General features: G+C 44.8%; 1 protein-coding gene across 6 annotated transcripts in view; it reads left to right on the forward strand.

Moving 5' to 3' along the window:
- The window catches only part of BCAS1 (breast carcinoma amplified sequence 1), a 36,078-nt gene extending 14,431 nt beyond the window's left edge, over nucleotides 1-21,647 (forward strand). For 2 of the 6 annotated variants that reach the window (XM_032127159.1, XM_032127162.1), the window contains 7 exons: nucleotides 1,813-1,953; nucleotides 4,807-4,842; nucleotides 5,108-5,308; nucleotides 9,720-9,887; nucleotides 12,243-12,308; nucleotides 15,569-15,820; nucleotides 20,585-21,647. In XM_032127159.1, coding sequence (XP_031983050.1) covers nucleotides 1,813-1,953; nucleotides 4,807-4,842; nucleotides 5,108-5,308; nucleotides 9,720-9,887; nucleotides 12,243-12,308; nucleotides 15,569-15,820; nucleotides 20,585-20,659 — 939 coding nt within the window. In that variant the 3' untranslated portion in view covers nucleotides 20,660-21,647. The remainder of the gene's footprint in view (nucleotides 1-1,812; nucleotides 1,954-4,806; nucleotides 4,843-5,107; nucleotides 5,309-9,719; nucleotides 9,888-12,242; nucleotides 12,309-15,568; nucleotides 15,821-20,584) is intronic. The other 4 variants (XM_032127163.1, XM_032127160.1, XM_032127161.1 and 1 more) reach the window with 4 other exon arrangements.
- Nucleotides 21,648-24,502: the final 2,855 nt, after the last annotated feature.

Below are 24,502 nucleotides of genomic sequence, written 5' to 3' on the forward strand. Positions count from 1 at the left end.
AAAAATGGAAGTGTTTTTTCCATGCAGATGTTAGCCCAAATCACATCATTTTTGGGTTTTCTCCTATATTTTTTATTCTTTTGTCCTATTCAATGGGTAGTCTTTTCAGCAAGCTTGGTGAGGACACGGGGGATTTTCGCTCAATAATTCTGAATAACTCTGAAAATCATCCACCAGGGTGAAGGTCTTCCAAGCTATGCAGAAAATGCAGTTATTAAAGTGCCCTGGCTCAGTGAGACCTGCAGCTCTTCCCAGAGCTGGTGAACAAGCTGGTTTTATGGAAACAAGCCGGTTTTATGGAAACAATCCCATTTCCATCCCTGACTCTGTCCCCTGCCCCTGTGCCAGGTGACTGCTGCTGTGCTGTAATTTGGACACAAATATTCTGGGTGGGTTTGGCTGTCACACCTGGCAGGGTAAACAAATCCAGGTGACTTGCAGGACGTGCAAACTCCTTCCAGGAGATTAAGTGGGAGTTCTCTTTACCTGGGAATTCCTTTATCTTCACAGTCTTCCTGATATGGTATTTGCACTTTATTAAAGGGGAAATATGTTTAAGAGGTTAATTTACCAGCTTCCAGGTAGAAAAGGTGCAGATTTTTCGGTTGATAGGAAGTAATGGTCATTTTTTTCCCCCAAAAACCAGCTTGTGTGTTAAAGGTAAAGCTTTGCTAAGTGAAGTTTTGCCGAGTTCCGTGGGGCTCTTGGGTGGCTGCTGTGCCTTCAAATCATAGACCCATGGAATATCCTGGAGCTGGAAGGGATCCCAAGGATGATCCAACCCCTGGCCCTGCACAGACCCCCCAACAATCCCACCCTGGGCATCCCTGGGAGCGGTGTCCAAGCGCTCCTGGAGCTCTGGCAGGTTTGGAGCAGTGAACAATCCCTGGGGAGCCTGGGCAGTAGCCCAGCACCCTCGGGGGGGAAGAACCTTCTCTTTTTGTAGGATCAGGCTCTTATCAGCGCTGGCTCCGGCTCTAATCAGCTGCTGGCCCACGTGTGCTCCCGCAGGCGGGCGCGCCCTTGGTTACTGTCCCTTCGTCCTGTCCACACCGGGTGATGAGCCCTCCTCGGGCAGTTCCTACAAACCAAGAGGGTGTTTGGACAAGATCTGCCCCAAATCCCCAACCTGACCCTGCTGTGGCAGACCCTCAGCTGGTCCCGTGTCACTCTGCATTCAGGAATTATGGGAATTTTGCAGGGAAAAGGGTCAATTTTGCTGTGATAAGTAGTAAGGAATAATCTTACATCCTCCTTTGTGCCAGGTAACCAAAGGCATCTTACTGCTTTAAATCCTGAGACCGTGAACAGTTAATTAATTTCATGGACATTAATGCAAACTTGAAATATTTTAGGCGGTGTATAGCATGAATATTCACACTGCCCTTTTCCTAAATAATGCATTATATGAAACATTTTAAAGTCCCTATTAGGCTGCAATAAAAAGACTGAAGGTTGCTCCAAAGATTTATATATTTGCCTATTTTAAAATTATAAATCCTAAATTGCTTCTTCATGAATTACAAATACAGAAGTTTGTGGTATTTAGGTTTCAGTTTAGTGGAGATTTTAGAGGGAAAGTTGTGGTTTAATTTGGAATCAGGTGGATTGCCTTGGCTTTTATTTTGCTGCTCATGAGAAAGAAACTCTGAGGAGAGCTGAGTAACCACCCAGGAAAAATAAAACATGATTTGTCCAGGGCTAAGAGGGAGTATTTCCCTTTAATCCCACGTGTGTGAGCAAGGGAGTAATGTCTTTGATGAAGCAAATATCTGCAATAAACCCTCACCTCCCCCTGCTGTTGTGCACAAGGGCTCCAAGGCGGAGAAGGGCCATGGGGGGCAGCCTGCCCCGAAGGCAGCGGCAGAATCCCCCTCCAAAGGAGCCAAGAAAAAGAAGGCAGAGAGCCCCAAGCTGGGGCACAGCACCTTTAGCAAACTCTTTAGGCACAAGGTCGGTATGAAGCTCCAGGAGGAGCAGAACCCTGAGAAACCACAGAGGGCTCCTGGCAGAGACAGAGAGAGAGGAGTTCTCTCCCAACATCTGGCCAGATGTGCAGAGCTCTGGCAATCCCTGTGGGAGCATTTCTGTGCCGGGGGGGATGGAAACCATCCTCACTTGCAGAGTTCCTCTCGTTGGGCCCTCTGTGAGCTCGGGGTTCTGGAGCAATTGCTGTGACAATTCCTGCCCGGTTACTAACACGGACTAAACCCCCCAGCCACTAAAACGAAACCAAATCAGAGCTGCTGATGAACGATGAATTTTGCAGAGGTGAACAGAGCCTGCAACTGTCAGAGAGCTGCACTTCAGGTTTTATGTCATTAATGTGCACCATCCCTTGGTTAAAATTGGCATTTGGAGGCATCTGATACGGCACAGAGGAGGTTGGAACATGGAATTTCCTGCAGAAGTAGGGGTTTCTCACTGAGAGCTAGAAAAGGAATTGGTTATAATCTTAGTTTAGTTTGGAGGGGAAAAAAGATCAGGTTTTGATGGATAGTTTAAAGTGCTTAAAATGCCCAGTCAAGCAAATGGCTGTTTCAGAGGATGTGAGCTTTTATATCAAAACCCAAAAATCACTGAAAACTTTTGGTCTCAAGCTCTATATTTGGGGATTTCTGCACTCTCTGAAGATAACCCATGGCAGGGATGCAGAGAACTGCAGCTTTTTAGCCCAGAGAATGTAGAAGCAGAGACCCTTTCAGCGGGGGAGGAAAGTAATTAATATTTAATGCTCCCTCCAGACACCCACGTGGAATTTCTGGTGAGTAGGGGGCTTTACAATCACGAGCACAAGCCATGCTTTAATAAATTTTAAAACCAAAAATGTTCTTTCCACTGTCTCATTTTGAGAAAAAAAAAATGTAATCTGCATATTAGTGATATGCAGATTACATAATATTCCAAATGGAATAAAGTGTGCAGTTCTTGCCAAAAGCTTAAATTTGAGATCTCAGCTTCATTTTCTAATAAAATTAAAATATGAATTACCTGTTCATAATGAGTTAGGGCTTCCTGGTAAAAGCCAAACCTGGATGGCATTTTTTAACACTCAATTCCAACAATTAATCTTGCAATAAGTTGCAGTGAGAAAATTTCCTGGAACGTTTAATGAAAATTTAAAGAGCTTTTTGTCTGGAATGACAGCAGTTATCTTGAAGGAATGCAAGAGCAGTAAATTTTTACCCCAGCAAAATCTTTCTTGTAAAATATCACCTTTAAAATAGCTTTTTCTTGTTTCTACGTTTATTTTCACAGTTTTCTTTCCACATACAAAATACAGAAGCAGGAACTGAGATATCATTTATGACCTATTAGGAATCCAGGAGATGGATTTAAATGGTGCCAACAGTTTGCTTGTGAGGCTGGTTAAAAGTGGGAATTCAGCTCAGAGCAGGGATGTGACAGGCAGGCCCTGGAGTTACCACTTCTAGTAAAAAACCATGAAAAATATCGTTTATACGTTTAAGTTTGCAATGCTTTCCACGATGTGTGAACTGGACGAATAGATAACCAATTCCTTTATTTGAAATGAACATTTTAACGTATATATTTATGTTTAAACACTTCACTGTCTCCTCTGACAGTGCTTTCTCTGCAAATTGTTCAAAATACGCTTCTCTACCCCAGTCCAGTTTAGATTGGCTGTGAGTTAACAGAAACACCGTTTCTCAGGCTCCTGTGGTACAAAATACTAACTTTAAAGCAGCTTTTGATGCTCTTCCCATCCATATGTATTTGCCTTGCGTTACATCCTAATTTTGTGTGACTGTGTGGATTGATGGAATTTTTCCTCAGAAGAGAAGGGTTAATCCCTCACTTCCAGCACTAACTCTGAAGCCGGCCCGTGGCATTCTCACACTTGTTCTCACCTCCTCTTCTGGATGTTGTTTGTCAGAGCTGAACACAAAAAAAAAAAGTTCTTGGCTCCTGCAAAATAACTCGCCTGCAAAATCCCTCCCCTGTTCTGCCAGGAGCTGTGGCAGGCTACTGGAACCTGGCTCAGGCTGTGGCTGGATGGTTTTTTGTACAGCTCAGGTAATTCTTCTTCAGTGTGAACTCTGCTGGGTGAGGGGTAAGAGGTGCTGGAGTATATCCCTGGCCAAGGAGGAGTTTAACTGGATCCTCCTGGGTTTGTGTGTTTTGCTGGAATCAGGAGCCCCATCGCTGAGAATGATGTTTTTACAGAAGGGAATCCCACCTCGTGCCCAGAAATATGAGAGGATGGGTTAAACCAACCTCCAGCACCTGCAGAGCTGCAGCTCCTGCCTTGATTTACAAAGCCAGTGCTGTCCCGTGCCTTGGTTCCCAGGTTTTCGTGTGCTGCCTGTGTTCTGTATCCCAGAAATCACAGCCTCCTGCTGGAAGGTGACGGGAGCACATCCCTGATGATGGTGTGGGATTCCCATGGAAAACACCCAGCTTTGGTGTGTCTGAGAGCACTGGAAGCTGCACACACAGAAAAATCTGTTAAAGCTTTAAAATTCTCTGAAATTATTTACCTGAGCTGAATTGGAGTATATGGAATATGGGAATGCATGTACAAATAGACATATTTTTAAAGAACAATTGAGGACTGCAAGCACAAAGAATGCAGCACCAGGCTGGTGCAGGTACAGGATGGCACCTGGCATTCCCTCCAGCAGCCTCCCCTCTTCCAGGGATCAGTTGCCATGGCTGCAGGAGCCAGGACTTGATTTCACTAGAAATCAAATAATTGGTGGCACAGACAATTCCTGGCCTGTGTAACTGCAAGTGCTGCCGTTGCCTCAGACAGACCCATCTTTGTGTTTTGTTTCCCTCCAGGCTGCGAAAGAAACCCCACAGACAACCAACACCAAAGTGAGTAGGAGGGTTTGAATTATCTGTAAGGCAGGAAAAGGGGAATTCTTGCTGGCATGTTCAGCCTCTGAGTGTTTTAATTTCTTTATCTGTGTTCTGGGGGGGATGAGCTTGCTGTGTCTTTTGCTTCCCTGTTCAAAGTGTCCCTGTACCTGGAAGGGCAGGGATGCAGCTGAGCAGGGAGAGGTGGTGCTCACCTGCACCAGGTGATGCCTGAACGTGCTGGATTTCCTCTTCATGATCTCCATGTCCTTCTTTTTCCCAGAGCCCTGAGCAGCCTGCTGTTACCTGTGTAAAACCAGACAGGAATGTCCCTCCCTCCCAAGAGCCGCCGGCAAAGCAGAACCCGAAAGCACCGGAGGCCGCGGCCCCTCCGCAGGGAGTGACCAGTGAAGCCCCCCGGGAGGGGACCAAGGACAAGGGCTCGGCCACTCCTCTGCCCCTGAGCAAGCTCTTCTGGAAAAAGGTACTGGATCTGGGAGCTGGGCAGCTCCAGGCAGGGATTGGAGCTGATTCCAAGCTCAGCAAAGCAGCCAAACCCACCATGGGCAGTGGCTCCCACGTGCTAAACGTGAGGGGCACAAATTTTATCTGTGGAAATTTTTTTGATTTTATGGCATCAGGAATGTTGTTCTCTCTCAATTCAATGCTTCTGTTAAATATCCCCCAGAGATCGCAGCACTCTCTACCAAAATTTATCACTAACAGAGATAAAGCTCTAAAACCCTGTTTTGTTTCTTTGCTTTAGATGTCTGAAGAGCTGGGATTGGCTGGGTCTATTCCTACTCAACAGGAAAAGTTCTGTGGCAGTGCAGATCAGGCTTTAAGTTTGGGGTCTCAGATGCTTGGGAAGACACATTATTCCTCAGGTTAAATAATGATTTTAACTTAATTTAGGACTAACTCTCAAAACACAGTTCCTGTTTCCAGATCCTTATGGTTTATAAGCTGAAGTTTATTCATTTCATTTCATAGAAGGGCTGTGTTAAACTTTACTGAGTCACTGTATGTTGAATAACTGCTTTTCTGGGCTTCTGCTCAAGCTCAAACCCAGAAATTTGCTGCTTCCAAACACCCAGGTGCTCCTGAGTGGCTGCTGGTCCTTCTTTAGCTGTGTTTTCCTACTGGAGATAGAGTCTGGATATTTTATTTATGTTAAAAAAATGAAGGTGTTTAGATATTTACAGAGTAAACATTCTCAAAAATAATCGAGGCTTGAAGCATTTGACACTCAGGACTTAATTTCCAGGGGATCTGAGTGAATCAGGTGCTTGGAATGAGAGGAAAGTTGGGAAGAAGAGGGAGAGGGAGGTTTTTTCTGTAGTTGTTATTGCTACAGAAACCTCCTCCTCTGGTAGTCTGGCTTATTGGAAAACAGAGCTGGGAAGCAGGATGTGTGCTGAACATCAGGATGAAATAAGGGAAAGAAGAGGCCTGCTGGCAGGCTCTGGTGTGTCATTTTGGTGTAAAACAGAGCAATAAATCTGGTCTGAATTCAGTAATTTCATAATGGAGTAACGAGGTCTTTTAACAAAAAGAGAAAATGTGGAGGAAGGGAAAATTTTCTTGCAGAAAATTAGTGAGAATCACTCCTGTGGGGGAGAAATCAGTGGTGATGGTTGGTTTAAAATATTCATCTCATAGGCTTTTGGTAAAATTTCAAAATCTGATTTTGAAATACCGACCCAAATTAATTATATTTTCACTACTGTGTAATGTAGGCTCTGTCCACACCAGCTCCCCAAATCTCATATTTCAGCTAAAATAGGGTTTGATACCTGCTCTGAGCACCTTTAGCCCTATAAAAATCTTTAGTTCTGGGATCTCAAACACCTCCAGGTATAAACCTTGCACCAAAATTGCCTTTCACTCATGTTGGTTGATAATGCTGGGTTTAATTTCTCCTACATCACCCTCAGCTCTTTGTGTCAGGGGATAGAAAGTTTTGTAGGGAATTCTCTACCACTCCAAGCAGATTTTGTTGCTGCCAAAAATATTAAGGGCTGGTTAAAGCATTTACACAAATGCACTGAATTACAGTAGTCTGTGAAATCTGAACTTTGTCGAACGATCTCCTTTCTGTTCAGTTACAACTTCTTGGGTCTGGGATCATGCTGAGACCAAATGTTTTTGCAACTTTTCTGGATGGAATTTCTGCAGTAGAGAACTGAATTTGGTCCTAAGAAATTTTTTTTTAAAAGATCCTCTGCGTGTTTGAGCATTGAATCCTTTACCTGTAAAAGGCTGATGTTGCTTTGTTGAGTTTTCTTGGAAGAGAATGATGTTATATTTCCTTTGGTGAAAGACCCTGGTGACCCAGTCAGCTTGAAACTAAATAAAATGAGGAGAGATGTACAAAAACCAAAAAGACAACAGGTTGGCCTCAAACACAGCTTGGTTTGAAGATTCTGTGGGGGTTTCCTGCAGTGAATTTATCTTTTTCTGGCACATCTAACAGACTGTCCTTTCCTAGGACAGAGAATCCAAGCTCCAAGAGGTGGAGAATTCAGAGTCAGGAGTAGTTTTGCTTTTGAAGTAACAAACAGCAACCAGAACACTCAATAGATCCAGGAGAAGCTCCAGCTTCTCTTTCCAGGCAGTCTCTAAAATATCCATCTTCTGATGAGCTTTCACTTCAAAGTGCAGCTAATGAAGTGCCTGTCAACACGTGGCAGTTAAATGCTGCTGCTCTGACTGCAGATGAATAAATATGGAAAGGGAAAATGAAAAATTCCTTATTCAGCTTCTCAGCTGGGAGCCACTTTGTATTTGCCCCATTTCCTGATCAGTCTTCACAAGAATTTTCAGAACTGTTACTCAAATATTTGCTGTGCCTGCATTTTTCTTCTTTTTTCAGGAGGAATACTAATAGGGAATTACAGTGGGCAATTTCCAATATTTGTGTTGGAAACCTGCTTTCAAGGGCTCGTAGATATCTGATCAGGGCAGAGAAACATGATGCTCCACATTTATCTGATCAAAGCAGGCCAGGCTGGGTGGAAGGTGATCAAGGCAGCATTATTTAGACTGCTCTGGGAACTGTCTTTAAAAGCAGATGAGTTTTCTTAAAGAACTTGAATTTTAAGCAACTCTGGCCATGCAATTGCAGGAAAATCGTGCTCTTTTTACTGATGTGCAAACAGCAAATTGGTTAATTGCTGGGTGAAGCAAAAATGCAGAATCACAGAAGGGTTTGGGTTGGAGGGACCTTGAATCCCACCCAGTGCCACCCCTGCCATGGCAGGGACACCTCCCACTGTCCCAGGCTGCTCCCAGCCCCAGTGTCCAGCCTGGCCTTGGGCACTGCCAGGGATCCAGGGGCAGCCTCAGCTGCTCTGGGCACCCTGTGCCACGGCCTCCCCACCCTCCCCTCCCTCCTTCCTCACAGGGAGGGCTTTCCTCTGTATATCCAACCCAAATTTCCCTTCTTTCAGTGTGAAGCCATTCCCTCCTCCTGGAGAAGAATTTCCTGAAGAAATGTGCAAAAAATCCCCTATGCCTTAAACAACTCAGTGTCTGAATGGCTGACTAACCCTCATTTAACTGGACAGGGATTTTGGAAGTTGGCATTCGTTCCCAGGGTGCCTTTGTTGGTTGTGCCACCAATTCCAGTGCAGAGCCAGAGCTGCAGAGACAAAACTCCTTCGGGATGCAGCAACGTGATCCCAACCTGCCCCCTCGGAGTGATGAGCTCCCAGGAGCTGAGCTCTGCTTTACTGAGCTGCTGTTTCCACTCCTGCACTGAATCCTTTCCTTCCAGCAAATAGATGGGGAATTGATGATATGGATGTGTGAATAGGCAGAGATCCACAGTAAAATTATTGTAGATTGATTATCTCAAATCAGGTCATAAATATAAATTAAATCTACAATTCCACGGGGAAGTGGGATGTGCTGCAGCCATCTCAGGCAGCAGGGGATAAGGAATATTTATTCCCTCATCATTCTTCTCCCTGCTGCCCCACCCCCAAAATGTTGTTTCTTCAACAAAAGGGGAGTCAGGAACAAAGCAAAATCTCTCCTGCTGCTGTAGGAGTCCATGGTGAGCCCCCTTCCTGAACGTGGGGTTCCCTGCAACTTCAAAATATGACAGAACTAAAAGGTAGAATATTGAGTAAATATATTGGATGGCTTCCATATGAAGAACGACAGAAATTGGGATTTTATTTGCTCAGAAAGGGAGATGACAACAGAAAAACTGCTGTAAAGTAAAAGGGGAACAGGAAATGTCATTGTTCAAAATAAAAGTTGCAGAGTCCAAATAAAAGAATGTGATGACAAACAAGAATAAATCAGTGACAGACAAGGGGGAATGCCTTCAAACTGATACAGAGGAGGTTTAGATGGGATATTGGGAGGGAATTGTTCCCTGTGAGGGTGGGGAGGCCCTGGCACAGGGTGCCCAGAGCAGCTGGGGCTGCCCCTGGATCCCTGGAAGGGTCCAAGGTCAGGTTTTAGCAATTAATTGTACCCACGGTATGTTTTAATTAATCTTAATTCTTCTTTTGTGTGCAAATTCCTGGGTATGATCTTTCTCATATTTACTGGTTTTACTTTAGTGTCATCTTCTCAGGACATGCATTGCTGTACGTAATGTCATTTAAGTTCTTTTAAAATCATAGTCAAAGCTAAAGTCTTGTGTTTGGGAACCGGCAACTCAAGAAAGGTTATTCCTTTAATGTATATTAACTGGTGAGATTTTAACCCTTATTTACTTTTTTTCAATGGGGATTAATCAAATTCCTGAAGCAACATGAAGAGACCAATGAAGCTGAGGATGCTTTTGTGCTCCGTTTGATTGTAAAATTAAAAAAAACCCAACCAACTCCTCACAGATTGAGGCTGAATGTGTTTTCCACTCTCTTTCCCAACCCCAGAACTCCTCGGAAGAAGCAGAGGCTGTCAGCAATGAGAAGGCAGAGGTGGCTCTCGAGGCTGCGGCTCCCGACAGGGACGAGAGCAAGAGCGCAGAAGCCGCCGAGGTGAAACCGCGAGGGGCGGAGAGCAAAACCCCCAAGGCAAACCTGAGGAAGTTTTTTAAGCTGGTAAGAGCAGCTTTTCCCTTCGGGAGCTCAGAGAGAAGCGATCGCTGCCAGGCTGGGGGGCGAGGCTTGGAAAACACTTTGCCTTTGTCTGGGAGGGCTCAGGGACGAGCGATGCTCCGCGATGCGCGGCTGGAGCTGCTCCCCGCATCCCTCCGCGCATTCCCCGTCCTGCATCTCCCTCTCGCGGCTCCTCCCGGAACGTCCCGAGGGCTCCGGTGGCCCTTTCCCCGCCGAGGTGGCCACACCGAGGATGCTCCGCTGCTCAAACGGTGGATGCTCCTGGAGGATCCCATCTCCAAACCCATCTCCAAACCCGCCTCCGAATCCGTGTCCCGCTGGCCACGGTGCTGTCAGACCTCCCTGTGCTGTGACCTGTCCTGTGCTGCCTTCAGCGAGTTGTATTCTTAGCGGGACAACTTTTTTTGGCAGTTGATGTAGGTCAGGTAAACTGGCACGAGAAAGGAAAGGGGGCAGTCACTGCTGCAAAGGTCCATCAGATGGGAAAAAGGCATAAAGTATAATTTAATCCTGCTTCCCAGAGGAAGATCATTCCCAAATCATCTGCAGTCTCTGTGCTGCCCTACTTCCCCACATAATCAAACTCGTGGGCAATAAATAGCATCTAGAATCGAGAACAACAAATTTTATTTTGTTGCAACTATTCATGAAAATGCAGCAAGGTATTGGCTGTCCCCACCCTCCTCCATTGAAAAACATCCCAATCCACCCTGATTGCTGCAGAAAACTTTTTGGGAAGCCTTGGCCAGCAGCAATCCCAAGTGACCAGAGGCAAGGAAAAGAGGTCAGCAGTGCTCTGGAGAGAAATCCTTGGGATTGTTTTGTACTCGTCTCACTGGCAGCAAGAGGGAGCTTTGTCTAGACCTCAAGGTCTTTTCTCTGTTATTTTTAACCAAAAAAAAAAAAAAAGAGAAAAGAAGAGGTGGATTAGAGAGGCTGGCTGAAGCAGGGTATTTTTTCCTGGTTTGGAGTGTTTATAGGGGAAAAGGTAACACTGATTGCTGTTAGAGCAGAAACTCTTTTTTCTGAAGGCATTTGAGGACTTGCTGAAACAGAAATGCAAAGTAGATCTTATCACAATGCATCTTCAGGCACTCTGGACCGGGTTTCTCTCCAGCACAGACCACACTGTGCTTCCTCCCCTCCACCTCTGCAGTCTCCTGCACAGATAAAGCGCCATGAGCACAAACCTGCACCAGGCTCAGCAGCGGCACCTTCCAGAGACAGAATTTCCCCACAAAAGCCATTAATTGTCCTGGGGTTGTTTAATTTTCTCTCCTGCTGCTGCCATGTATTGATTTGCTGTGGTTTGATAGGCAAATCAGGGTCTGAGTAGCACTGACACCGTTTGTGGGATCGGGGTGATGCTGTTGTGCTTTGAGTTACAAATGTACGAGCTGCAGCAAACCACAATTCCGCCTGAGCTATCTTTAGAACAAAAGTCACATCCTTTCATTGTTTTCATTGAACTTCTGCAATGAAAAATGACATTTAAATTTGGGCACTCTGAAATCCTGGAGTTTATTTTACGCTTTGCTGCTGAGCTCTGTGGCTTCTGTGGTGCCCAGGAGAACACACTGAACATTCCAACACATTTTTAATTACAAACGCTCATTCCTGTTGTCTCTTTTGTAGCACTGATTGTAACTTAAGCTTAACCTAATTCTCACAAAGCTTGTACTATTTACTCACTTTGGTCAAACAGGTGTTTCTCATTTTTAAATCTAGGTGGAAACAGGGGATTTTACCTTAAAAAGATATTTCAGAGTCAAGGTTTGCTCTGCGTGACCTTCCAGTGCTGCAGCCTCAGGCTCTGCTTGGATTGTCCAGGCTAGGAAGAGTAGGAACCAAGGAGGATCATTATTTAGAGGTTTAAGGACTGCAGGAATAAACTGGAACGCAAAAATCAGGATTAAATAGATGCTGAGGACAAAATATAAAAACATCCCTCTAAAGATGAGTGGGCTTTATATTCCCATCACATGAGCTTAGTAGGGTGGATAAATAGAGAAGTCCCACTAGGTCTTGTAGGACAGATTTGGCTCTGAAGAGCAAGGAAAAGCTCTTTCCTGGAAAATTCCAGCGGCAGAGCTGACAGCAGGTTCTTGTTTAGTGGCTGAAGTGATCCCTGCTCAGACCTTAGTGGGAAACCTGACTGGCAAGAGACAATCCCACAGAAAAGAAGCAGCGAAATCCACCCTGGAGATGGGGATGTTTCCAAAGTGGAGTTGCTACAATGCCTGGTTTTGTTGTAAAGAGTGGCTTAAACTCAAACCTTGATTCCTGTGAGCTTTCATCCAGGCTGAATGCCTCAAACAGGACCCTTTGTTATTTCAGTCAGTCAAGGGTGGTGGAGGCACACCCAGCTCAGAAGAGGCAGATGGCCCCAGCCCCAGCCCCCATGTAAGTGGACTTTTTATTTTTGGCCTGGACTTTTTCATCCTCTGGTGATGGGTTCTTGCCACCTCTTTCCACTCAGCTCTGCCTCTTGAAATGTAAAAGTCCCTGAGAGAAAAGTGCTACCCTCACTGAGCTTCATATATTTACTCCTCACTTATCTGCTTCTTTTATCTATTTGTAATATTAAACAAGATTTTAAAGAGTCAACATCATGTTCCTTTTCTTAAAATAATTAGTGGATTTATGTTCAGTCTTCTTCCCTCTCTTGCTGCTATTTGACTTTCTGCGAGTGCCTCAGCTCAGGCAGTGGAACTAAATACACACAGAATTATTTTGACTTTGTTAATTTACTTGCCTTCTGAGGAAAGAATAATTTAGGTGGAAGCTCTACAAAAGAGAAATGAAAGTGAGAATGAAAACTGTTCGCTGCAATGTAACGAAAGCCATCAAAATATTTGTTTCTTGTTCTGTTTTTTTTTTCTTCCATGTTCATAAAAGGTGAACCCAACCTTTGGGTGTGATATTTACATTCTATACTTCAAGGCTTTAAAAAGGCTTCAGAAAAATCATATTTTGATTAGAAGTACAAATGCTGTTAATTTGAGAGTCAAACCCTCATCTGCTGCAAGTCAAGATATGCAGAAGAATTGCATTCAGTACTGAGAGATAAAACAAGGTTCTGGGTATAGACTGTTTCCTCTAAGAGAAAAACCGAAGTTGCATTCAAAACTGACATTTCAGAATTTCCTTTTTTTTACTAACTGTAAAATTATTTCTCTCTCTTCCTATTTTCACAATGTCTGATGACACTGAGGTTAATTTTTATGAATTATGTCTCTAAAAGCATCCTAAATATAGAAGGTCTTGTCTTGTGACATTGAATCCTTCTTTTATACAGGAGTTTTGTGAAGTGGTCTGGGTAAGACACCAAAAGTTACAGTCCTGGATCTATTTTATTATTTTAATGAGCAGCCAATTTGCTTCCATTTTTGTAAATCAGTTTATTGTTCCTCCTCCTTCTCTCCCTTGCCCTGGTGTAAATTCGAACAGTTTTATTACACAGAGGAGCCCAAGGAAAACTGGATCTGCTGCTGACTTCTTCCTTTTTAGGGGATTTCTTTGAAAGGATTTCCTTAAACTATGCCACAGTGTCTCTGGAATGCTGTGATTCTTCTCCCCTTTCCATCCCTGCCACTCTGTACCCTCCAGAAATTTCAGCACCACTCCAAAACCCGCAGAAATTCTGGGCTTAAAAATCAGCCTTGGATCAAGGTCTCCTGTAAGATAACGGGGGAAATACTGCCCATCTTTTCTGTTTTCATTTCAGTGTCCCTGCTAATGTTGAGGGAGGCAGAGCAATCTGCCAGGAGCAGCTCCCCTTTGGAATAAGGAGCATTAACATCTTTCATTATTCGTAGGCCTCACTTCGCATTTCCTGAGCTGCTCCCATCGATATCAAATATGCCAATTTCCTGCCTTTCAAGGTTAATATGAAACACCTCAAAGAGATTATCTGATGGGGCGGCTTTTTGCCTGGAAAATGTATTATGAATATTTTTTTAAAGTGTTTTGTCTGCCTGACATCAAAGGCCCAGCCTGCTCTCAGCAATGGGGACCACTCTGCCTTGGCTGCAGCGCTGTCTCAGGCACGTGTGGGGAGCAAGGCTCTCATTTGACACCCACAGAGCAAAGCCACAGATTTCACAGAATGTTTCTGAGGGTTCCAGCCTCTTCTGGCCCCTTTGAACTCAGCTGTCTCTGGGCTCAGTGCTGGGCTCAGCCCCAGAGCTGCTTTTGGGGCACTGTGGTTGTTGCTGAGGCGCAGGTGAACGTTTGCAACTGCACCAAAGAATCATTTCAAAGGTGAGCTGAGGCAAATTAGAGTGAGAAGGGTCTTGGGAACCAACTGCTGGGGCAGCAGCTCAGGGCTCCCAGAGTTCAACTGAGCCAGAGACAACATTAAACTTGCTCTGTGCTCATCCTTGTGCTGGGAGAGCTCCTGCATCCCTTGGGCACTCCAAAGCAGGTGTAATTTCCCAGGTGAGGTGACCAAGACACAGGTGGGCTGTGTGTGGTGTCTGTGCAGCCCCAGACCACGCCTCTGCTCTCCTGTGACCCTACTGAATCTGCTTTAATGAGCTATGAATCTACTGATCCCCTCCATCTCCACATGCTCTCCTGCATTCTGTCTCTCTAGAGTTTCTACTTTCAGGGTTTTCTCTGAAATCATGATATCTAAAAATGTTTTTGCTTTGAATGAAAGCTAAGCCTGTTGTGTAAGCACATAACCCCAGGCCTTTAGAAGAACACCAAATATTTCAAGACTAATGGTAAAATTCCCAAAGCTGGAAAAACACACATTATTTTAATGCACAAGCACTAAGCTTGGGCCATGTCCTGAGGACAGATGTGAGATTTCCAGCTTTTCAACATGGCAATCTCGTGCTTTTTTAATGATGGTAATAAATAAAGCCATATGGGGGTTTTTTTGCATAAGAAAAAATCAAGTCCCATTTGCAAACAGATTTCCTGGCAAAAACATCCTCATTTACTACTTTCCAAACAGTGACAATTTCATTGTCTGATCCTTTGTTTGCCAGATATGACTTTTTCTTCTGTGAACTTCAAATGTATCCTGAACTTCTCCAGGTTCCAGGATCTTCCCTTTTACTCTAGATAGATGCTTTGTGATTGTGGGTTTTTTGGCAGATTTTCTGTCTCTTCTTTTGCACTTGTACATGACATTTTCTACCATCTTCTGGCCTTCCATAGCCAAACCCTGTGTTGCTCATTTTTGGATGGGGTGTTGCAGTTTCACAGGGAATTTGTTTTTATCCTTTGCTTTATGGGGTCTTTTGATTTTTTTCCTCTCTCAAATCTTTTCCTTGCACTTTTTGGGTTCTTTCCCTGCTTGGGGTGCAAACCCTGGGGGTGTTTCAGTGGGCAGTGACTCTCTGTGCATGCTCCCTGCTTCCTCAAGCTGCTTCAGCACACACATAAATGAAGTTGTTCCACGCAGGGATGGTTTGATCTTGCAGTCTTTGCTCATGTAATTCCATCAGCTCCCTGGGAGTCCTTCCCTGAGCCAACACTGCAGGAGTTCATCCCAACCTCTGTAAATGAAAACCTGCTGGACAGCAGGATTGCTCCCTGCCAGGTGGCCTTTCATTTTTAAAAACTTTTTTTTCTAACATATTTATGGATCTCCTTCCAAACTCTTTCTATTCCCCACTAAAAATAACCCCTGTTTGAAACCACTGCAGACTTTAAACGCCACAGAGAGGCCTCTTGCCCCATCTGAGAGCGACCCTGGGGGCCAAAGGAGCAAAGAGGGCTCCAAAGACAAGAAGTCCACGGTGGAGCTGGGCAAGCAGAAGGGCAGGGAGCAGCCGGAGCCTCGGGAGCAGCCGGCAGCCGACTCCGACTCCATCCAGAACGGCGGAGACGCCGCCAAGGAGCCCTCCTACAAGAAGACAGAGAAGAGGCAGTCCCTTGGAGGGTTTTTTAAAGGCCTTGTACGTTAATTTATCTTCCTTTTTTAGCCATTTTCCAGCTGATTTAAGCGCTCAGCCTGCAGGCTCTGGTCAGGGGGGACTTGTGCAGCAACTTCACCAGCAGGACTTGGGTCAAAGAACAGCGAGATTTTGGGAAAGGCAGGAAAATTCAGGCCTCGGGGTGCTGATTCAGGCAGGGATGGTTTGCCCAGGGAGAGCTGTGATTGTTCCCACAGCCCTGGCTATGGGGATGACTCAATGTCCCCGTAGTGCTGAGCCACCTACGAATTACAGGGTGTTAATTAAGGAAAAGTAGAGGTGGGGTTGGTTTGGCAGAGGAGCCTGCCTGCCCCCATGGGGGTGCAGCTGGGACATCCCTGCAGAACCAAATCCCTGCAGAACCAAATCCCTGCGAGGTAAGAATCAAGAGAAGGCACTGGGTGCATGGGAAGCAACACAGGGGCCACAAGATAAGCACCTCATGTTAGCCAACAGTTATAGACTAAAGCACACCAAAAGTACACATGGCATTTTTAATTCTTGCTTTTTGCTAGATCTTAGGTTAAACTTGTCAGGCCCCCTTCACTGAAACCTGAAATGCAGAGATGAAAGAATTCAGCACACAAAAAATCTGAATTTCCGTAAGGTTTGGCGCTGCTGATCCAACGGTGGTTTGGGGATTCCACAGCGCGTTAAAGAGATGGAAATTTATTTTTTCCACTTGTTCATGTTCAGGGGCCTAAATCATTTGTAAGGATGCTCCTTTTCCCTCACTCTGCCACAGCAGCAATGAATCCACTGTGGGGTCATTTTTAGCACCTTTTGGAAACCTCGTGTGAAAACCAAGCTCCATCACAGCTTTCAAGACACAAAGAAATGTGAGCGTTATCTGTGGTGATTCCTGGTGAATCTGGCGACCCTGAGAAACTCACAGAGCTTTTTTTTCCTTCCTCGTTTCTAAGGTTATTGGGATAGAAACAGAGCTGGGCAACCCTTCAAGTAGAGAAGTCAAACAATAGAGATTGAAATGGTGACAGAGTTAAAAATCTGTAGGACACTGGGCTGTAAAGCTGCCGTGCAGAGCAGGGTGACTCACAGGCAGATGTTTTTCCACATCCTAAGACGTGTTTGATTTGCATAGATTTCACAGAATTACTGTGGATCCTACAGAGGGAGATTTGCATCACCAAAGTAATGACATATTCCAAGGGGAATTAGGAAAAAAGATAAAAATAACTTTCTGCAGGATAAATTAGCACCAGCTCAGCCATGACCCTGTAGTTCTGGAGTAAAATCCTGGTTCACTGTGAATCAGTGGGATTTTCTGGGGTTTCAATAGAGCAAGGAAGTGCTGGAGTTCACCTGAACTACTTTAATTGGCTTCCACTTACCTTGGCTCTCAGTGAAGCCACAAGGAGAAATCTTTTTACTTGTCACAATGTGAAAAAGTCAGGATATCGTTTTACAGAGCTCTGTGAGCTGACTGAAGTCATCAAACCCATCCTCATGTGCATTTTTCTCTTTTTTGCCCCTTTTGCCTCCAAATTCTGTGTGAGTTTCCATTGTGCCCAGCACTGGTGCACGTGTGGAATGTGATATTTATGGACATAACAGAGATTTGTTTCTCTGGGCTGGAGATTTCTCTAAATGAAACACTGAGAGCCTTCCCTTGGCACAATTCTCGCTGTGTGAGAAAGAGTTTTTCTGCTGACAGTGACACTTCCTGTTGTGTGGTGTCATCGATGTATCCAAAATTCCTCCGTGGAGTTTAACAAAAGACACAAATTTAGAATTCTTCCAGAAAGGGAGATCTGAAGCAGTGCCAGCTCGTGAGGAAACACCTTCAAAATTCATGAAAGACAGCGAGAGGAAAGGTGTCTCAGATTGAAAGGGCAAGAAGAAGCTTTTAGATCAAGGGAGGAGATTGTGAGAGGTGAAAAGACCATTTGAGAAATAAAACACAGAATGAATGTAGAGGAAGTAGAGAGGTTCTGTAAGATTTTTTTTTGCTTGCCTCAGTGTGGCTGTACAGCCCCTTATCTTCTGCTGCAATTACAGAGGCCAAGAGTGCTCCTGCAGCTTCCTTCTCCATTAACAGAAGATGGCTCTTAAAAAAAAGAAGGTTTTGACAAGAGTAAAGCTGATTTGGTCCGTTTATTGTCCTTTTAAAGTGGCAGCACACCACACAACAATGAGGTCTGTGTATGGGAAATCCCTCATGGAAAATTTTTACCTCTCTTTGAATATCCTCAAGATTACCAAGAGCTATGAAACTCCTTCTGCAGTGCTAAAAAATAATCTGCTCATCTCCTAGGTGATCAGCTGGAGCCCCAGGAAGGTGTAATCATTAATCTAAAAGTATCAGATCACACACACCAACCAATGCCAGCACTGCCATTTCAAGATAACAGCTCGATTGTCTGGGAACAGCTCAGCAGAAAAATTCAGCTTTTTGTGGATAAAATAGGAGCAGGAGATATTTAAGAGGGGACCCAGCAGCTCACCCAGCCTGTGCTCACTGAACAACTCCTGTTCTGTATTTTACCACCACCCTCTCCTGGATCCCGACTCCCCTGGGAAAGGGCACAGAGCAAGAGGATGTCACAGTGCAGGAATGCAGATGAGAACACTGCAGCTCCAGCCTCTGCTCCCAGTTGGGCTAAAAATGCTGGAATTTTGGCTACAACTGGAGCCACTTATGTGAGCAAACAGCATCACTGCCCGACTGCAGGGTTTGAGCAGAGATAAAGTCCAGTGGTTGTTCCTATGGTAAAAGAGATTAATTTATAAGCTGTAGCAAATGTATTTAGGGAGTCTTTGAAAGATTAGATTAGAAAGAAAGAGGGGGAAAAAAGATGAAAAACATTGTTTCCTGAGCTGGAATAACTCACAGTCCCGTTGTCAGGAGCTGCGAGTGCTCAGCATGTGAGAAGTATTCAGATTTATTCTGATCAGAGTATGCGCTGCACTGACCCAGGCTGTTCCTGAGCAAAACCTGGGGAAAAAAATACTCCAGTCCCAGGATTTTGCTGTGTGTGCACTTTAAAATGCTCTGCCCAAACCAGCATGTTCCAGCCTCGCTGTCACAAAGCCGTGAGCTGGTGGTACCTGAGCTCCCGAATCCCAGGGCAGAGCTGGCATTTGTCCCTTCAAAGGCAGAACAAAGTTCTTTCTTTCACATACCGGGCTCGGAAATTCCAGTTCAGCAAGAATCATGAGCCGGTCTCCCTCAGAGCTTCCTGCTGTAATCAGCAACCACCTTGAGCATGGGTGCAGCAGGAGACTGCAGTGAGCAAACAGCGCGACACCTCTGCGAAACGAGTGCTAACAGAGGCAGAATGGGGATTATCTCCAAGGAGCCTCCCCTCCTGTCTCCTCCCTCCACCCGTGTATAGGAAGAAAGGGAAAATGGATCACCTTATTTCCTAGATCAGTTTAGAGGTGACTTCATCATGCTCTGACAGGGGCTGTAGCTGACAGAGCCCATTACTCCTGTGATGTGGGAAATCTTTACCTGATGTGTAGGTTTTTAGGCTTTCTGGAAACATTTGGAATGGGTAGCTCGCTTAGTTTTGTTTGATGGATAAATGATGGATTTGCTGCTACCTGTAAATGGCCAAACCTTTTTATTCTGCTCTAGAGCATCCTCCAAACTCAACATCAGGGGAAGCAGAAGCAAAGCCACTGCAGCCAGCTGAGCTGCACAAGGTTGCAGTCAGTTTAAGATGGGATTTTTCAGTCCATTGTGATTTTTGGCTGCTCTTTTTCATACTTAGATCCTCCAAGGTGAAACATTAAAAGATCAGTGAGGTGGAGCCTAATCAGTATAAAAAACCCCGCTGTTTTTGCTTCCCTGAAGGGGATGACAAAGTGGAGACCTTTCACTCTCCATGTCTGACACAGAATCATCCTGAAGCGGTGGCTCAGGTTTCCAGGAAAGGACAATTCACAGATGATTCTGCCCAGTTCCTATCCTCGGGAGAGCACACAGAGTCACCTTTAGCTTTGTCGTGCTGCATTTTCTGCTTAGCATGGCAAGATTTAGGCTATGAAGAGCACTGACAGCCTGCTGTGATAACAGTGACCTCAAACAGTGTTTGTTGGTCCGTTTTGCTGAAGTTTTCGCAGCTTCAAGGCCAGCAAAATTAGGTCAAGCACCTTAAACCAGAGCCAAGTTTTTGTCAGTTAGTGAAAAACGTAGCTGGTATAGCTAGAGCTATACATTTCCTTCATCTAAACTGGATTAGTGTCTTGGATAGGTTCCAAACCCAGAATTATATTTGCAGTGTAAAAGAAGCTTTATCACTCAAACATTGTCGAATACCTGTCATGCATAAAAGTATTTAATGTTCCTTTAACCTAGAGCAGAGCAGGGCTGGCTGTAGTACACCATTAATCATGCTTCAAGGACTCTGAGCAGAGTTGCACTGAAGCATTTAGGGTGGGGAAATTTTAGAGAAAGTTATGCCAAAACTACAACACTACAGGCACACAGCAGCCTGGCTCTGGTATGTGAGCCCAGTTCCTGGAAACAATTGTTTCCATGCCAATTGAGAAAATTATATTAAAATAACCCCCTCATTTAGGCAGAGTCACAGGCAGAGGTTCTCATGATATAGGTGGTGCTCATATATTCGTGCTTATTAAACAAAGAGCAAATTAAGAGAAGCGGGGAGATTAAATCAGTGTAAAATCTCTGGTAGCAAAAGTCTACGACACAATTCCAGATTTGACCTTTCTGAAATACTTGGAAATGTTTCTGAAGGTGTCTCTCTTGTTCCACAGGGTTCCAAAAGGATGTCGGACGCAGAAGTGCAGACAGATCCCGTGTCCATCCTCCCCGCTGGGAAATCCAAGTAGTGCCTGCCTGTGGCTGCTGAAGGGAGGCTCAGCAGCTCTCTGGGAGCTCCTGGCAGTGGAATTGACTCCTTTTCCTTCCCATGGCTGTCAGCAAATGCCCAAGGATAAAGCAAACACTGGGGTATCATTGCAGGTGTATCGTTGGCAGGGTTTGTTCCTTACCTGTTGGAAAGCAGCTCTAAAGTTCCCCAAGAAATGTGTTTAGAGAAATGTGGATGGTTTGAAGTGTGTAGAGGGGAGAGTAAGTCAGGTAGGAGGGTGGCAGAGAATGAAATAAATGGCAGAAAAACAGAGCACGTGACAAAGGAGGGGAGCGAGGCACGAGCAGCAAATCCTCCACTTTAGAGAGCTTGAAAGCAGCCAGGAAAAGCACCAATCCCTTGGATAAATGTTATGCTTCAATGTAAAAACAGCCGAGCCACTTCTAGTGGGGTTTCAACAGAGCTGAAATTAGAGCTGAACCCTTCAGTCTGATAGAATCAGTGGTGAAAAAGTCCTACTTCCTATTGGTTATTAATGTAAATTAAAACGCTAAAATGCAAAGGCTTGACGTGATTGAGGCAGCTCCTCTCTTGGCCGGGTGAAGTGGGATAACAAATTAAAAGCGATTTAAGGTTCTAATAGGACACAAGAGGGCACCCACGTCCCCTAACGCCGGGCTGTGCCTGCCAGCCTGGAATTAATGTTCCTTAGATCATAGGAAACTTAGTTGTTTATCCTGATACTTGTTTATATCCATACTTGTAATTAATCCTAATAAAAACCAAAATCGAAGCTGCCCAGGCAGCTCTCTGCTTCACAAAACTCCTGTAATAACTGTAGTTAATAAATTTTACAGAAAATTAAGATTTCTGTTTGTTCAATCCTAGCCTGTACAGGGAGCCATGGGCCTGACATTTTAATCCACACTGATCTTAATGATACAATACTGTATATTTTGACATCCTTATCTTTAAATAAACTAATACTTATCCTTTGAAAAAAAAAATCAGTTGCTGCCTCAATTTTCAAACAAAGTTTGTTATTTACATCCCTGTGGTCTAGTGATTAATGTGACTTTAAGGCATAAATCAACACATACAAACCCTGCCTGTGGAGGGAATAGCTGATATTCTCTCTTTATTTCAGTGACGATTATACCTGGAAACCAAGGGAGAATTCTGTAAATTCTGCAGAATTATGTTTTTAACTAGTCAGGGAGGACAGAAGTGAAAAGCCCCTGCAGCTAAGTGGGATTTCTGCTCTGGGTTCTGCAAACCTGCAGGTTTGGGGTGCACAACCAAAACTTGCTGCTGGTTCTGTACACAGAGAGCACAGACCAAAGGTTCTTTAGTTAGAGTGGCACTTTCTGCTCCCCTCCCTGGCACTTTCATGCCTTATAAAGAGATATCACTCCATGGTGACTGCTCACAGGTTTTCAACCTGATTCACAACCCCTCCTTGTCCATCTGGGCAGGATCAGTGACTCCTGTGCATATTACTGGATTACAGGATATTGATATATTATATTATATTATATTATATTATATTATATTATATTATATTATATTATGGGTGGGCCAGGCGTTCTCTGGAGGAGAGCAGCTCTCCCCCAGCCCCGCTTCGGGAGCAGGCCTGTGCTGGCTGCAGCCTGTGTTCCCAGGCAATCAGGGCTGCTGACCACGTGCTCTGACCCTATCACTTGGCAAAGGGGCTGATTTGAGGAATCAGGAAATCCTCTTGGCAGAGAAACAAGCCAAGCAGTGAGTGTGGCTGGGGGTGCCCTCATGGCACAGGGCTCTCCTTGCAGATGAAATAGAGTAACCCTGAGCGCTGGCACTGCCTCCCACGCAGAAATTGCCCAGTTTGTTTGATTCCTCCTACTAACAGCAGCAACAGCAGCTTTGGAGAAGCCACTCAGCCTTCCCATAAAGCAGCCACACGTGGAGCCCCAAGAGGAAGAAAGGTCTTAGGAGAAGCATCCTCAGTTCAGCGGAGATTCCACATTTCACGTGTGATGCAAGAAACATTAGAGTGCAGCTTTCATGTCCAGGCCCAGGAAAGGTCAACAAGTCATTGGAAATCAAAGCTGGGGCAGAGGCTGCAGCCCAGGACAAAGGAAAAGAGCAGCCAAGGCAGTGCATTGCATTTAGACCCTGTTGTCAACAAATAAACTCTGGTTTTATGCACGGGATCTCTGGAGCAGAACTGAAGCAGATCACATTGTTCATGGATCTCAGAGTTTTGTGTGGGCATTTTGGAAGGACTTTAAGCAGGTAGTTCCGTCTGATAAATATAAAAGGGAATGGATCGAAATTGCAAGTTTTCATGTAAGAAATGCTGGCTTCCAACACACAGATATTCATCTGCCCCTCAGGAAGAGCAGGTTCCCCATGAGGTTCTCTCTGCCAGGTGTCCATCCCGCTGTCCCCAGGAGCTGAGCTCACCTCCCCCTGTCTCTGCATTCCCAGGGAGGGCTGCAGAGCCATAAACTCCTCTGAGAATATGCAGAAAGCACCGACTCTGGCCCTGCTGGCCATGCCAGACCTGTGTCTACCCTCAGAGCAGGCTTCCAGCTGCAATGTGACCAGGACCTTGCCCCTCGTAAGTTTAAGATCTTTCACTTTAGGAGTTGAGTCTGCTCACATTGAGACAGGACCTGACTTCCACTGTTTGTGTTTCACAGCTCTGCACCCACAACGTGTTCTAAGAGCACCTCAATACCTTTTTATATGTAAATGTTTACAGCTGGCTTTGAAGCCACTCCTGCAACAAAATCCGTGGTTTCCTGCATGGAAGGATGGTGTGACAGGAGATAAACACAAAGGGGTTGTGGCTGTGGGGACTGACCCCGTGTGTGAGGCTGGAGATGGAATAGCTCTGAATTCTGTACAGTCTCACGCTCTTTGAGAATATCAGTGAAGAATCTGGATTTGCTATAGACTCCACCTCTTCTGGATAACACACCCTGGGCTTTACTGGCAACTTCAGCAGCTCAGCAGTTCTGAGAACACAAAAACAGGAAATTCTGCAGCAGCCCTGACGGAGGCTGAAGATGCGTACAAATTCCTTAAAGAAGTGTCATTTTCTGAAAACAAATTATCAAAAGCCTCGAAGAAGAATAAACCTCTTATCACCACTCTTTGCTTTTACTTAATCATTTCCTATTAAAGTTGTCACCTGCTGAAGGGCAGAGGAAAGCAGCCTCCTGCACAGGAAGCACCAGAGATTTGACTTTAAACCGGAAAGGGACAAAGTCCAAATTCCTTCTTTATCACATCCCAGCGTGAGCAGGTGATGCAGAATCCAGCACTGCCCCTTCACCTACCTTTGCACAGAGCAGCAGCAAGGTCCTTTATTCTTATCACAGGGCACAGGGAATGATAAAGACAGACCCTGAACACAATTAAAACACAATTAGAATTTTGCAGACTCATCTTAGTTCCCCAGTTTCAGGGATGTCTGTGGTTACTTCATTGGAGTTGTTTGGAAAACAGGAGGGAAGTGGGGATTAAGCGGCAGAGTTTTCACTTTTTTTTTTGCTGTCAGCAGTTTGGAGTCGATTCGAGAAATGGATTCTGAGCTGCTAAAGGCTGAGATTTTATTACTTCGGTAAATGAAGCTGAAGTAGCCCAAATGTTGGGACTCTGTCATCACAGGAAGCTTTCTCTCTGCAGCTTTTGAGCCCTGGCAATGGCTGCCACGAGTGAAGGAAAAGAATTGCTTGGGAAAAATTTGCTCGTAAAATTGAGCTGAAGCAATCTTTTTCCTATTTTTGTTTAATTTTTTTTTTTATTTTTAGCCACTGCTTCACAGTATTGAAAAGGCACATAATTATCAAATGTTCAGGCATCCTTCATCAAA

The sequence above is a fragment of the Corvus moneduloides genome, chromosome 17, assembly GCF_009650955.1.
Source record: "Corvus moneduloides isolate bCorMon1 chromosome 17, bCorMon1.pri, whole genome shotgun sequence".
NCBI classification, from domain to species: domain Eukaryota; kingdom Metazoa; phylum Chordata; class Aves; order Passeriformes; family Corvidae; genus Corvus; species Corvus moneduloides.